General features: G+C 47.1%; 1 protein-coding gene across 1 annotated transcript in view; it reads right to left on the reverse strand.

Annotated features, from left to right (window-relative positions):
- Positions 1–10,325, reverse strand: part of Gfpt2 (glutamine--fructose-6-phosphate transaminase 2) — a 44,923-nt gene extending 34,598 nt beyond the window's left edge. The window contains exon 1 of the mRNA XM_087910679.1: positions 10,199–10,325. Coding sequence (XP_087766805.1) covers positions 10,199–10,205 — 7 coding nt within the window. The 5' untranslated portion in view covers positions 10,206–10,325. The remainder of the gene's footprint in view (positions 1–10,198) is intronic.
- Positions 10,326–16,617: the final 6,292 nt, after the last annotated feature.

Consider the following 16,617-nt stretch of genomic DNA (forward strand, 5'->3'; position numbering starts at 1 on the left):
TTAGAATCTGTCCGCACTGTGAGAATGAGTATCAGAGAATCTCAGTACCAGATGCTATCAAAGCTTCACAGGATCAGGTGACGAATGAAGTCCCACGGCGTCACATTTGTGTTTAAGTCATGTTTGTTTTATTTAAAAACAGCCCCAAGTGCAAGAGTGGTAACAGCAAAAATGATAGCCCAGAGAGGTGCTCTTACATCCTTCCTTGTAAGGGAAAAGGGAAAAGTTCTTGATTGAATAAGAGAAGGGAAATCATATGCTGGGGTTGCTAAGATCAACAATAAAAAGGAATATTCTACCTGGGAACCCGTGAAAGAGAAAGAAATGTGTGCTCTTCGGTTGTCTCTGCTCGAACTGTACATTTACAACCACAGACCACAGTAAAGTTGATGGACAAGACACAGCTTCAGGCTGTGTGTGTGCGTGTGTGTGTGTGTGTGTGTGTGTGTGTATGTGATGCATGAGTGTACATGCTGGTGTGAGAGCATACAGAGGCTAGAGCAAGACACTAGATATCTTCCTCTATTTTATTAGCATTGAGACAGGGATTCTAGAAGCTCACCACTTAGGCTGGCTAGCCTGGGAGCTCTGGGGATCCGTGCCCCCACTCCCCAATGGTGGTGTTACAGGCACACATAGCCATGCCCAGCTTTTTGTGTGAGCACTAAAGATTCAAACTCAGCTTCTCATGCCTACTTCTCAGACACTGGAGTCTTTTTAAACTACATTTCCCTAGCACCCTGTGTTCCAGAATTATACCTACACCCATTAAGCAGACTTGATATTCAATGCAGTAACATAAAGGACTAGAAAGGTGACTATCACCAAGACTTGAAAATATTTTAAACAGAAGGGTGGGTTCTAGGGGTTCTATTTTTCCACAAGATACTTAGTTAATATTTGGTGGAGTGCAAAATCTGAATTGATATGTTGAGTCTTGAATGTTTTTACATACCTATAAATTTTATATATCTATAAATATAAATAAAGTTTTTAAAAAAGCCTTTTAAGTCTGGATTATTTGGGGCAGGAAGCATCTGGATTCTGCTCTCCCATCCTTCCTGCTGTCTCTCTTCCAGCCACACTCCACTTCTGAACACTCATCTAGCACGTATGTTTTTGCATGGCACCGAAGATCGGTAGGGGCTTGGGGGAAGGGACACATTAGGGCCCCTGGTGGGATATTAAAATGTCCTTGTCCTCAGGACCACCAGCTGTGTTGACACCCAGCCAGGAGCTTGGCAGGCAGTTGAAGCCCAGTTTGGGAGCTGACTGCTGCGGAACAAGCTGCCAAGGAGGGTTCTCAAGGCCTTTGCACAAGAAACATAGATTCTCTCATTTTCATCATGAAATATCTACTCAGCGACGTCTTTCATTAACGAAGCACCGCCCCTCTCCCTGTACAGCTAATCTTTCCGGCCAGTTGGGTTAGCACAAAACTGAACTGAAATGAATAAAATTGTATAAATACTGCTAATTATTAATCACATCGCTTTTTTTTTAAAAAAAAGATCATAAAGTAGAAGAAAAAAAGCTGCTGCCTTCCCAGGAATTTCTCTTGTCAGAATTGCCTCTTGAAATCCACCAGCCCAACTGCAAAATAAAGTGACGACGAAAACGCAGCTTTTTTTAAACAGAGAAGATCAGTTTGGCAATGAGTCAAATTAAGTTCACGCCACCTCTTGAGAAGGCAATTTGGTAGTCGCGTGAAATGAAAAGCGAACACGTGTCAGGATAAGAGCTATTTCGGGCCTAGAAACACACCCCACAGACATCTTCGCAGAAGCGTAGGTGTACTCAGAAAAGGTTAGCAGCTCGGGCTCATGTGTGACCTCCACAGACTGGAGACAGTCTGGGGCTTGGCTGGGTCCGGGTAAAGACCACTGCAGGCTCACAGAGCAGCAGGCTCACAGAGCAGCAGGGGCATGGAGCAAGCAGGCACAGGCAGGCAGAGCCCTCTACAGAGAACACGATGGGGTTTGGCACTCTTTCAGAGAACAATCCAATGTCCACGATGTAGGAAAGGAAAAAAGCATCTTGTAGAAAGAACATGAACAAATTATGGGGTGTGATGGTCAGCCATGTAGAGAGAGGTCTTTCCTCTGTGTTTGTAAGAGAATGGGATCAGGATGTCCCGGGGATACCAAAGTTCAAGTGTTCAAGTCCTTGTTAGATAAAAGGGTGGAACTGTCCATAATCTGCCCATGCATGTCCCTATACCACCCCTCCCTTTCTTTTCTCCCATCCCTCTCACAGGGCCTCAAGTATACTAGGTAAGCACTTCACCACTGAGCTAGAGTCTCAATGCTAGAAAAGGTCTAAAAAGAAAATCTCAGCTGGGAAGCAGTGGTGCATGCCTTTAATCTGCACTCGGGAGGCAGAGGCAGGCAGATCTCTATGAGTTCAAGGCCAGCCTGGTCCTGGTTCTAGGACAGCCGAGGCTCCATGGAGAAACTCTGTCTTGGAAAACCAAAGAGGAAAAAAATCTCCAAGGCCAACAAGATGGTTCAGCTGGTAAAGGTGCTGACCACCAAGCCTGATGACCTGTGTTTAATCCTAAGAGCTCACGTGGTGGAGGGAAAGAATTGGCCTCCACATGAGCGCCGTGGCATAAGCATGCTCGTATACACATACACATAAAATAAACAAATGTAAAGTTAAGATAAGAAAGAAAGTATCCCCCATGTCATCACAAGGGGGACATCCTAGCCAAGGACTACAGGTTGACAAGGATGTTTGGGCAGTGGCGAATGTGTCACGGCCTTGGTTAATCCTGGTTTCCTGTGGGAACTGCTATGCCAGTAAGGAGGGCTGAGACTCTTAAGGGCAGATTCAGTAATGCAGAGAAACCTGGGATTTTTGGCCAAAGCCCTGCTCGGCTCCCAGAGATCAGTGCTACTTTGGGTGGTTACAAGCCTCCCCTTGGGTCAGTCATGGCACATGCCCCTCCCTTCCAAAGTTTCAGTTGCCAGTCTCCCACTCCCTTCCTGCCTCTCTACCTCCTCCTGAGCTGACCTGGCCTCACTGTGGCTTTCATGATCACCCGGAAAAACAGTAGCCATAAGAGGGTAGAAAGGACCCGAACTCAACTCCCCATCAGATCTAGAAAAAGCAGCCTTAGGGTCACGACATCCTCTCCCTTTGTTTTACTGGCTATGTGACAGCAAGGAACACAGAAGCTAGGTGCTGAAGGCCACAGTCAGGGCCAACTGCCCAGCTCTCACCCCATCTCTGCCTTGTACACTCTGGGTGGTCCTGACAAGTCACCGAAACCCTGTAACTTGACTTTATTGGTGAAGCAGGGGTGATGGCAGCATCTACTTAGCCGGGTAATTATGACAGTTCAGAATGTCTTTGTCAAGCCCTCAGAACACCGTTTGCCACATAACAAGTGTCCATTTGAATAAACGAGACAAGAAGCATCCCACTCGAAGGCAGTGAAAACGCAGGGCTTTCCTACAGTACACAATCAGTCCTCAAGAGGTGATTATCAAACAAAGTCAGGGTGTGGGGAACCCTGTCACACTTCCCTCTCATGACCCTCTGTCTGGGAAAAGGATGCTAAACCAAATGTGTGATCTGGCTATAATTTGGGCAAAGTTCAATCCAACCCATAAACGTACCTCTAGTCCTTGGAGCCCTGTCACTGTTAGGGCAGAGTGAGATGTAGGGATGAGCCTTACAGAGTGGGGTGAAGGAGGTCACAGAGGAGTAGAGGTCCCCAGAGCTGTGATTTGTAGGCAGAGGGACTAAGGGCGGGTTGAGTGGGGACATGCTTGTTGTTCAACTGGGGGAGACATCTCCAAGGGCTGGCTCTTTACAAAAGCGGTTTCTATCCACTCTGTATCAGCTAGCGGGGTCCTCATAAGGTTCCCCATGAGGTTTACTGAGCTCTCTAGTTCCCACCTTCGAGGCCATAGGACTATTTGTTTCATATACTTGCTTCCTTGCCCTTACGCTTATCTCCCCACTACATATAATCTTTTACATTCTTCTATATACAATCACATCTACATTAGCATCCCCACCACATAAAACCCATGTTAGGTACACAATAAACAGTTGCTGAATGAATGGATGCATGAGTAAATGAATGGATGGAGATAACCAAAGGTAAGTGGCCATGGACCTAGGCCTGAGACAGCTATACTAAACCAGGCGAAGGTAGGTCTGTTCATTAGACATCATCTCTCTCTGTACGGGTTTGAGAGATCACCCAGGGACTCAGGTTCCACAGAAGTCATGCAAACAAGGGCCCCTGAAGTTTAGAGCTCAGCCTCCAAGTGACAGATAATGACAACCAGTTCAGGGAAGCAACTTCCTCTGAGTACTGGGCCAGCTCTGCACACTTCGCATTGATCTGCAGTCCCTTGAGTGGCTGGGGTAAGGTGGGAGTCTAGAGAATGAGGGGAAATAGGAAATAGTTTCAAAGACTGCATGCCAGGGCTCCTCCAATCCTGATGATAATCATCTCTGTGCATTGGTTTCCCAATGAGAACACTGTTCTCACCCTGAAGGAGGGCAAGACACTTCACCCAGGGAGGTCCAGCCTGAACCCTCACAGAGAAGGGCCCTGTACCATGGGAGTCACATCAGTGTACACCAAATGCTGATCCTCCTACTGACTACCACCATTCTCAGAATCAAGGGGACCCGGAGTCTATAGAAATAAAATACCAGATGTGTAAACAGGAAATCAGGGTCAAGTCGGTTGTTTTATTTTGTTTCTCTATCTCAAGGAAATTCTCAGGAAAATTCTTGTGCTTGTGCTGGGGAAGTTGAGGCAGGTCTACTTTCTTCAGCAAGGCCCACAGGCATAGTGAGGCCACTGAGCTAAAGGTCTGAGGCTATGCCTTCTCTGACTGGCCCTCACTCTTGTAGATTGAGTTAGACCAATTAATGGATGTATAAATGACAAGTCCTGCTGCCTCCTTAAAAAGAGGAGAGTAAAAGCAGACACACCATGGAGTATGTGGTCCCACTGTGAGTTCTTACAGAACAGTGAGTGCTTCTGAAGACCTGGTCATGGGCACTGAATGGACCCAGCACTTGCTGCTCTAGCAGAGGACGGAGTTCAGTTCCCAGCACCCACAACAGGCAGCTTTAAATACCCTGTAACTCTAGCTCAGAGATCTGGTGTCCTCTAGTCTCCACAGGAGCACACACACACACACACACAGAGGCAGATACACACACACACACACACACACACACACACACACATACATACTTGTAGTTCCAGCTCTTGGGGGGCACGGAGGCAGGAGGATTAGAAGTTCAAGGTCAGCAGGGTGGTGCTGGTGGTGGTGGTGCTGGCACACGCCTTTAATCCCAGCACTCTGGGAGGCAGAGGCAGGCGGATCTCTGAGTTCAAGGCCAGCCTGGTCTACAGAGCGAATTCCAGGACAGCCAGAGCTACACAAAGAAACTCTGTCTCAAAAAACAAAAACAAACAAGGTTCAAGGTCTTCTTTAACTCTATAACAAGTTTAGGCCAGCCTGGACTATGTGAGACTGGTGTGTGTGTGTGTGTGTGTGTGTGTGTGTGTGTGTGTGTGTGTGTGTGTGTGCTGTTTCCTAATGTCATGACACACAATTTTCCAATTTTTCTGGATCTGGGAAAGCCTAGGTAAGGAAGACTAACCCATGGAGGAGCACAAGATAGGAAGGCACAGAGACGGGGGCAGCTAGCAATGGAGAGAATCCTGCTCTGTGAACAATGGCTGAATTAAAATGCTCTATCCCAAGGTTGGAGAAAAGGCTCAGTGGTTAAGGGTGCACATGGCTCTTTCAAAGGCCTCAAGCTCAGGTCCCAGATGAGTGCCAACATCAGTCCTAGAGGCATGTGTAGGTGTGTTGTGATTGCCCCAATGGCTTTCAGGAACCAGCCAGCTGTTTTGTTTTCCCAGTTACTCATTCAGGGACTTCCCATGACCCTCACCTGAAACTAGCTGTGGTAGGAGTATGTAAACCATAGAAACCAACAAACCAGGGTCTGAAGAGATGGCTCAGTGGGTAAGAGTGAGTACTGTCTAACACTCTGGCTCCAGAGAAGTAGACACTCTTTTTTGGCCTCTGTGGGCATCTACACTCACATAAGCATAACCCCAGCACACATATAAATAATTAAGTTTTAATGGCAAACCAGAAGACCATATACACCACTGCATCACTGGGTCTCTGTTATGCCCACTTTCACCGTTAAGGCTTGGAGTAAGATTAAGGCAAGCAACTGACCCCAGGATCTGTCTATGTCCTTATCAACTCCAATTCTCAAAAGACATTGCCTCCTTCTGAAGAATCCAGCTATGAACTAAAATGCCACAGGGAAGAAATGAGCGTCAAAGCCGACTCGATTTTGGATGTTGGACATTTTCTAATCCCCCCGGACGGACACCACCTCAGCTACTGACATAGAATATCTGTCCTCCAGCTGAGTGCAGTCCTTATACACTAGACAATTCTCCCCAAGAGCTTTCTACACACAAACAGAAACACTCTGTGTGTTTGCATGTATGCACAAGTATAACTCTAGACAAATCTGAAGAAATCAAACCCATGGCTGCTTCTCTTAGGGACATGATGAACAGGAAGAGTCTGTGCCATGCGGAGGGCAAGAGATGCTGTGAATGCTCCGTTTTGTGGCACAGCAGCTAACTTGTAAACAAATGAGGAAATCCGTTTGGTCCAACGAGGTATGTGGCACGATGCCTGTGAAGCTGGAGGTATTTAAACGATTCTTCGCTCACTTCCTGACGGTCGGGGGTCCAGTCTGAGAGCACTGGACCAGGGTACTTGGGTGTATGGAGGTTTAGGAAACTTGTTTACGGACCTCTGCATTAGGCCCTCAAGGGCTAGACTTGAACATCCAGGATTCCAAGCATTCGAACAGCTTTGGAGATGGTACGTGGGAGACAATATATCTACAGCAAGATAAATAATTGTCCTGGAAGGTATCAGTCCCTAATCTCCCGAATCTGCCGAAATTGCATTATGTGAAGAAAGTCTCCACAGATGAGAGGAAAAGGATCTCAGACTACCTCAGATAATCTGAGAGGTCCCCAAAGAGTCACAAGTCCTTTTAAGAGAGAGGCAGAGGGAGCTTGACCATGGAAAGCAAGGAGGCCACGAGACCATGAGACGTAGAACGGAGAGCTGTGGTGCCCCTAGCCTGGCATGCCTGCGAGCCTCTCTTTGCGGCACTCATATTTGAGTCTGAAGGGACCTCATTGGTCTCTCCTTCCTCTTTGGCAGTTAGCTCGCCGGACCTCTATTCTGTGCTGGGGCTCTAAGCTGCTGGGGGCCAACAGGTAGCTCCTGGATGCCTGGATGTCTCAGTGACAGTTTGTTCCCATCATCTAAGAGACCACCAGAGTGCCATTTAGAAATATGGACCCAAGGTTGGGTGTAGCCTAGGCCTGAGGTATCCTCTCTGTGGCATCATTTGCCAGCTGGGTTATCCTGTTGTGGCCAGGAACTAGACTACAGAAGGATGACCATTTTCTTCACCTGGAGGGGGGCGGGGCACGGCCGCATGACTTTTAGAACCGCAGAGCCTAGCGAACATAGGTCTCCACAAGCAATCATTCATGGTGATTGCATGAAGAAAGTCAACAGAGCACAAGCAACTCTCCGATGTCAATCAAACCGCATGCGGTACCTGCGATAATTAGGTTTAATAGTGGATCTTTCTAGAACCACCTGGGAAGGGACTCTCAGTGACCGTCTGTCTAGGTTAAGTTGGCCTATGGGTGTGCTTATAATAGAGTCTTCTTTTTTTTTTTTTAAACTTGGGTAGTCTAGGTGGAGGTGGGACCATTTCATGGGCTGGGGGCTGGGCTGCAGGAAAAGAAGGCAGGGAACAAAGTGCACTTGTTCATTGCCTGCTCTCTGCTCATGACTGGGGATTTAGTCTCTCTAGCTGCCTCCTGTTCCTGCAACCTGGATTCCCCCACAGTGATGGACGGCAACTTGGAATAAGGCCTTTCTCCCAGTGACCAGAAGGAAGCTAAGACAGTATTTAAGGGTCAGTTCTGCTAAACTCTCAACACACTGAAGGTTTTTGAGTGTATCTGTTCTATTTATGAGGATAGGATCCTTTTGGGCCCCAGCTTTTTGTCTAGTGTGGTCATCAGCTAGATAATAAGGATGATAAGGCTTTTGTTCTAGACCCATGAAACCCCCGAGGCTGCTTTGAATGAAACCAACAGGCGTGGCCCAGGGAAGTGAAATGACCTGAAAGTTCTTGTTCAAACTCACTGGGCCTCAGTTTCCCCAAATGTAGAGGAAAACTGATGCAATATTTGTTGTGTCCTTGTGCCGAAAGCACAATCGCTACCATCTGTCTGTAAAATTCTCTAATTTACTAAAGAAAACAACTATGGAAGGACAAACATTATCCTGTGACAAACACACAGAGACCACACAGACCAAGAGAACGCAGACCAGTGCGTTCATTTCTGGGCACCTGTGCTGCAAGCTCTGAACCTGGGCGAAGGGTGCCTGCTAAGTATCAGGGAGCACTAAAAACACAGTATGTTTTGTCATTAGTCAGGATGTTACAGGACCCTGGCTGAAAGCAGGGACCTGGGATGTAAGCGAGGATGACGTCATAGAAAAATTGAACTTTGAGGCCCTCTAGCCTAGCACATCCATTTCCCTGGATTCTGGTTCTGAATTTCTGAATAGAAGCTCAGCTGGGCCAAGACTTCTCATCCTAGACATCTTTGGTGACCTCAAGGTACTTTTCCTACAAATCAATACCAAAGTCTAGAAAGGTTATAGGTTGGTTATAACCCCAAATCTGTTCTCTTCCAAAGAGCTGGAGGAGGCAGCCATCCAGACCTTGGAAAGACAGGAGAAAGGCAGATGCTAGGAGAAAGCAATGTGGAAGGCTCAGGTGGTTGGAGGTGGAAACCGGGGCCATCTGAGAACCAGCAAGGAAAGCCAAATAGTTCAAATACTTTGAGGTTCTTACATAAGTTTAACTCTAAGGCCACCTGCGGCTAGAGACCTGCAAGGGGCTTGAACCTGGGGGCTTTGAATCTGACAAAACTTTCATCTTTGTTTCATTTCTGTGTCCATAAATGCCCAAGGCAACCTTACACACATATTGCCAAGGATACCTGGAAGTCCTAAGATTCTGTCTGATGGTCCAAGAGTTTAAACTGACCGGGCTCTCCCTGGACTAGGCTGCATCTCAAGGCCTCCTGCACGCTCCTCGGTCAGTGGTTCCTCTTGCCTGATTCCCTGGCTCATGAAACAAGGCCTGTATAGACCTTGGCTTTAGACTCACCCACTGGCACACCCCACCCCACAAGCCCTCAGCAAAGTCAGAGAGGCGCCTTTCATGGCTTCAAAAGTTCCACCAGGTTCTCCAGCCGCAGGGGGCTGGAGTGGGTAACAGAATCCTACTCAAGGCGGAAAAAAAGCACAGTGACCTTTTGTCCCAGAAGTTCCCGGCTTTCCCGGCCAGCCAGCCAGCGGAGGCGGCCCAGTCAGCCAGGAGGGTAAGGAATTGCAGATGTGCGCCCAGGGCGGTCGCCCTCCCTTCTGCTCCCAAAGCAAAGCCCGGAGGACACCTCGGCGTAGCCCGGGGCTGCGCCTCTATCCGGTCCAACGCTCCTGCTCCTAGCTTTGGGTCAAGGCTAAGGGGAGTCATTATCTCTCGCGTCTCCCAAAGTCCTTTCCAGCCAAGCTTCACCACAGGACCCACACTTCTAGGGATAGGAGGAGGTTCATTTAGGGTCACCAGAAAGACGCGCAAACCCTCCCGAAGGCACCGGAGCTGCTCCGGGCGCCCCGGGGCGGGCTGCTGACATTGCACAGGTGAGGTCACTTGTCCTCGGTGGGCGCGGCGGACTGAGACACGTACTACCACTCGGCGCCTAGGGTGATGCTTAAGATTGCTCGTGGCGGCCTTTGTGGGTCAAGTGAAAGAAGCGTTCTCCCAACACATGAAGAGGAGACACCTCTATGTTGTGGGGAACCAAGCCGGGGACCCGCCCCGTTGCTTCTACTCTGTGGTCCTGGCTTGGATCTTCTCACACCGAGTTTAGACGCCCACCCTTCCCACGCCCTCCATGTCCCCGAGACGTCACTCCGGGGCCGGACGCAGGGAAGACAGGCCTGGCTAATGAAAGCTCCACGATCGCCACCCCCAGCAGGACCCTGCGTCTGGCTCTCTGGCCTGCACTCACCGCACATGGTGGCTGCCGTTCGCTCCAGACACTCAGACGACTCCTCTTCGCCTCGCGCTCCCTGGCTCAGACTCCCGCCGCTCGGCCTCCTGCCCTTATAGCCAGCCACTAGCCCTCTGAGAGGGGTGGGGCGGGGCGGGGCCTCATGCCGCCTGCTTGCCCCTCATTGGTGGTCCCCTGGTTGTCGTGACAACGGCAGCCCCCCCTTCAAGACTCAAGGAAAGGAGTGAGGGGCGGCTCCCAAGGGCCAGTCCCTACTCTATGGTGGGGGAGGAAGGCCAATCGGAGGCAAACACCTTGAGTTCAGATTTTAAGTCAGACATATTAGACAAGAAACCTTAGCCTGGAGTACAGATCGCTCTGTGCCTCAGTTTCCTCTTTTGAAAACTATGATAACAATAGAACGTACCCCTCAGTTCCTCCTGAGGTTAAAGACAGTCCGGGTATGCACAAAGCACTCTCTCTCTCTCTCTCTCTCTCTCTCTCCCACCCAACACACACACACACACACACACACACACACACACACACACACACACACACACACACACACACCGGGTTTCTGTTCTTGCAATGTGCCCCTCAATGCCAAACTCCTTTCAGATTAAGAAAAAGTAGTACACGCTAGGTTTGTGAACTTGCTCTCACCCTGCCAGGCACCGAATTGGGTTGCCTGGGAAAGGAGAAAACTGAAACTGAAGCTCCTTGGAGAGATAGAGAATCCTGCCCAAGATGTGGCAGAGTTCAAATCTGGAGCTCCTGGGATGGGGATTCCCCAGGTCCGAAGGAAAGCTGGGCCGCCCCGGAAACCGCCCCCTAATGGAGATGCGCTGGCAGACCCGTCTGGTGAGCAGTGAGCCTGCATCCGAGCCAGGGGCTCCACCGCCCCGGTATGACCTAGAGCCTCAAGTTCGACCCTGCGATGGATGAGTCACGGAAGCTGGCTTTACCCGCCGTACTTCCCGGCTGTCTCCTCCTCCTCCCCACTGCTCTCCAAGCCCCTCATCTCCTGAGGAAGGTCACGAGAACTGGCCCAATATTTGCTCACTTTGAAGCCATCTGGTTGAAGCGTGTATGGTTTAACTTAAAAAAGAAAAAAAAATCAAGAAATCTAAATCTATGGTATTCCTCAATCATGAGTTTTTTTTAAAAGAAAAGAAAAAAACCTAGCTTGAATCTTGTGTGGGGCGGTTTCCCTAGCTTTGCAGCCCCTAGGTAGAGGTGTTGGTTGTATCCATTGAGGAGTTTGAAGTTTGAGGGCAGCAAGGGAGGGTTGGCTGAATCAGCTGATGGGAAAGCACAAAGCTGACTGGAGAGCTGCCAGCGTTGCTCCTTGCCCTTTGCTACACAGAGTGACATTCATTCATTAATTCATCCGTTCTTCATTCATTCCCAAACCCGCACTTTATGTCTATCTGGGTGATAGGGACTTGATGAACGAGGACAGATCCAGACTTCCGGCTGCAACAAAGCAATGGGCGGGGCAGACACTAAGCTAGGGGGTCGCAAAGGAAACTGGAAGTCTCTGTGCTGGCAGAGCTCAACAGAATAGAGAAGGGGGCAAGACACAGGCTTTCTCCTGGCACCAAGATACTAGGATTCGTGTGTCCTGGCACAGTTCAGATCTATCCTTCACTGTTTTGGGGATTTCATATCTTATATGAAAAACGTCATGGCTGAACGCTATAACCCTATGAAGACATCCGCAGCAGCTGTCTGCCTAGCAACCCCTCTGCTTTTGGGACAAGCATCCCTGGCAGCCCTTTGGGAGAGTGATGTCCTGAGTCTGATATATAGCTTGCGTGAGTCACCTGGCTCTAGGATTGGTTCAGAGGTTATATGGGGTCCATGCTTGAGAACTTGACAACCTGTTTTCTCTGGCATAGAGGAAATTGGCAGAAAAGAACAGATTATCTTGGTGCGTCTATATGGGGGATAGTTTGTGGATGCCAGGGACTTTGCCATCACTTTTGGGATGGGATAGAGAGAGGCTGTCTCAGAATGGAGTGAGCCAGGGTAAATTGGATTCCTGAATGGAGAAAGCTACACATTTTCAGAGGGCCTGGCTTTTGCTGGGATCTGTTCCCTCTTTGGTATTACAGTTTTGTGACTTAAACAGGTCCCCTAAGCTAGTGTTGTGAATACATTCCTCACGCAAAAATGCTAAGGTTGGGATCTCTGAAAGTTTATTGGGCCATGAAGGCTGCACCTTCCCCCACAGATTAATGCTAATTAGACAAGTACATAAAGCTTTGATCATGCTTTCTCACATTCTCTGAATCTACAGCATATTCCTGTGGGAAAATGTACCAGAAAGATCCACGCCAGTCACCAGCCTCAGCTGAGGACTTACTTGTCTCCAGAACCATGAACCCATAAAGACCTGTTGTTTATAAACCGCCCAGCCGATGGTGTTCTTTGATAGCAAACTCAATAAATTTCCATCTTGAACACATTGAAGTCATTTCTGTCATTGCAACCAGGTGCTTCCCTGAGTCCTTCACCCTGCAAATACTCTACTCGGAGATTCAGTAGATGGGTCAGGGGGGCAACTGGCACCCCATTAGGTCCTGGTTGGCAGCTTCCTTTCTTGTCCTCACCTTAGTGCGGGACCTCCTTTAATGTGGTCTAGAAACCTCAAAGAGTCAAACCATGGTGCGGAAGAATTATCTGTATTCTGTCAATCATGTATTTTAATAAAACACTAATTGATCAGGCAGGAAGTATGGGCAGGAAAACCAGACAGGAAGTAGAGGTGGAGCAAAGAGAATGGGAGTATTCTGGGAAGCAGGAAACTCCCTTCGCCATTCCTGCCCAGACCACAGAGAAGCAACATGTGAGCTGACAGCTGAAAAAGGTACCAAGCCGTGTGGCTAACATAGATGAGAATAATGGGTTAATATTAGCTATAAGAGTTAACAAGAAACCTGAACTAATGGGCCAATCAGCTTATAACCTAATGGAGACTTTGTATGATTTTCTTTTGGACCTGCCGGCTGTGGGGTATTGGGTGGGATAGAAACCCCAACAAGCCAGACCTCATGTTACAAAACCACAGAAGAGGATTTAGATGAGGGAGCTCGGGTATGGACCCCTTTGGAGTGGGAAAGTAGTGGAAAAAAATTTCCCATGCCTCTCTCTGTTGGCATGGCCCATTCGCATCTCTGGGGGAGGATGAACCCTCACAGCTACATCCAGAGCCCTGTCTGCCTGTTTAGAGCAGGCTCCTGTGCCTGGCTCCAGTGGACCCCAGATGTTCAATGCTAAGATGATATCTACAGAGGACTCTAGTCACACTTTCCAGGGACACTTTGACCCCATTGGCCAAGAAAGTGATACCATGTGTTGGTGCTGTGGAATAATCTTTTTGTACACCGTGAATGTGTATTACGTTCATTGGCTAATAAAGAGCTGCCTGGCCAATAGCTGGGCAGGAAAAGGTTAGGCAGGATTTGAAGACATAAAGAGAGCTTGGGGTAGAAGAAGGCAGAGTTGCTAGTGAGATGTGGAGAGAAGCAAGATGAGTATGCCATGCTGAAAGGTACTGTCGTGTGGTAGAGCATAGGTAAGAAACACGCGTGGTAATTTAAGTTGAAAGAGTTAGTCAGAAATAAGCCTAAGCTATCAGTCAAGCAGTTATAATTAATACTAAGTCTCTGTGTGGTTATTTGGGGAGCTGCCTGGTGGGACAGAGTTGACTGGCAGGACAGAAAAATCCCGCCTACATGTTGGAATTGCAAACTTCAACCATACACAAGACTTCTTCACCTGTGCATGTGTCTCAGAGTTTTTTGTAGTTGGGAAATTTACTCTCTGCCCCTCTCTGACCCCTAATCACCCTAACTGAGCAGCTCAGTGATGTTCGACAACTGTCCTAGTAACGTGGAATGAGCTTGCCATCTCCCACACAGGCTCTGCTCAGTTGCTTTCCCTAGGACACTATAATAATAGCAATCTGACTATAGAATCTCCACTTCTGTTCATGACATAGTGATTCCTTTGGGTTCCTGGCTGGATTTTCACCATTTCTCATGTTATCATGAGGGGCCTCATTGCCAAGTTTCCCTCAGCCTGGGCTATCATATGGGGCAATCTGAGATACATCTGTTCCCTGACATCCTGATATCTCCCAATATAGAAACACCACACAGATCCAGTTATTGAGACACCAACCCAGTACAGTGTCAAGGAGCACAGGGCTTCCTGGATTTTGGCAGAGGCCTCAGGGTGAAGGATGCTGAGGCTTGCAGCTAAAAACCTCTGTGGGATCACAAGGAATGGCATGTGGATATAGGGAGATCCAAGGGTGTTGGTGTACCAAAGAGTTCCACAATAGCCTGAATGGAGTATAACAAAGGTTTATTTATGGAGATAAACTCACAATAAGGGTAGCGATCCACAGTCCTCTGTGTGTGCTAGGGACTGGAACCAAATTCAGCAGAGAAGAGAGCCATGCATGCTTTTCATCTGGACTTGTAGTACATGAGACCATGCCCAAGGTGGATAAGTATCTTAAAGGCTATTGGCTGAAGGAGTTTCCACAGCACCCCCCCTTTTGTCTAAATAAGAGAGTTCCAAACCCAATACAAAACTATATACAATAAGAACAAATATCAAGTATCATCCAGGGAAGAGGCAAAATCATACATAAAAATTAAAATTACAGTCAGCATGAACAACATCAAACAAGAAATATATGTTAAATGTTTCGATTGTTATCCTATCCTAAGGAGTCTAAGTCTTATATTAAAAATGGCTTGGTTAAGTCATGAGAGGAAAGTAACTATGACTACTATCTAGCCTTCAACTCCATCAAAGACCTGAGAAGGGAAATAATATTACCTGAGTAAATAGGAAGTACAATGTAAGCAACTTCCAAAACTCTAGACAGAAAATTCTCACTGCCTGGATAGTCACCCAAAGTCTCATTTGCAAAGTTGGGGCAACCAATTTTGGCTAAAGCCTAAAGTAACTGACAGACCATTTTCAGAGGCAGGAAATTTTGAAAATTCATCTGACCATGTCTTGACAAGGTTTGGTAGTCTTTTTGCTTGTATTTTGCTTGTCCAGTCTGAACACTGCATTTTGTCAGTAGTCGAGGGAGGGGCAGTTCTTTGCCCAAAGGCCAGTTTTGCCAAGAAGAAAACAAGCTTCAAGTGGAGTGTCTTCGGTGCCCAACATTCTCTCAGGAATAGATCAGTGCAGGAATAAATCAGGAGGAATTGTGTCTCACATAAAAACAGAATCCTAAGTTATTTAAATACCGTCTTCTATAGTACTTTGAAGTCTTTGACGATTACCTATATATGCGGAATACAATCTCTATGTATCTAAAGAACCTGATTAGTCTAACTATAAGTATGACATACTATAAGTATGACAAACATGGATGACTATAATTCTTAATACCTATATAGCTTAAAGAATAAGGCTTCATATTAAAAAAATTAAACAATCTTTAAACAAATGTGCAGCAAATGAGGACAATGACCTCAAAATATAAATAATGTATAAGTATCTTGATCAGAGATAGAAATGTATAGTGTAATACGATAAATATATCCTAAAATTGCATCAATATACAAAATATCTTAAGCAGAGGTAGAAACATGGATGCATACAATATGACAAAATAACTTTGCATAGGTGCACAAACATTGTGAACAGAAATAGGAACATGTTCAATATAACAAATATAATTTGAACTTTTATCAATATACAAGAATCTATACCAATGTAAATTATCTATAAATAATAGCTCACAAGTAATTTCACTATTAGTCACTATATTATTAGTGTGAGTAAGCTCACACTAATCTACCTATTATCCCATCCCAACCATTCTCTTTTTATTTTTCAAGAGAGATCCCTGAGCCTACTAAATTTCTCTCCCAACCCTATGCCACTTATAACCAACCCCTAACAGATGTTCCTAACCTTGAAGACAAACTCAGTTACCACAACACAAGGGAGACCTGTGAGCAGTGCTCAGAGCAGGCAAAAAGTGGGGTTTGAGGTATCTAGCCAGATATTCCATGTGCAGTGACTTGGATGGGGTTCTCCACCTTAGAACATCTAGCCCTCAGCTAGATATGAGGTAGAAGCATCAGGAGTAGACAGTCTTGGGGGTGGACTTGTGTATAGAGAAGGAGGCCAGTCTCCCAGTCTCTCCTGCTGTGAACAGGAGATTTCTCTATAGGCTCATGTGTTTAATGCTTGGTCTCTGGCTATTGGTGCTGTTTGGGAAGGTTATGGAAACTTTAGGAGTTAGACCTTCTCATTTTTTCTATTGTTTCTTGGCTTCTAAAATATAAGCTGCTTCGCTCCACCACATCTTCCCCACTGTGCATTGAAGCCAAGAATCCAAATAAAAAATGTCTCTGGGCAATGGTGAAGCACACCTTTAATTCTATCATGCA

This window comes from Myodes glareolus, chromosome 9, assembly GCF_982192425.1.
Source record: "Myodes glareolus chromosome 9, mMyoGla1.1, whole genome shotgun sequence".
Taxonomy (NCBI): domain Eukaryota; kingdom Metazoa; phylum Chordata; class Mammalia; order Rodentia; family Cricetidae; genus Myodes; species Myodes glareolus.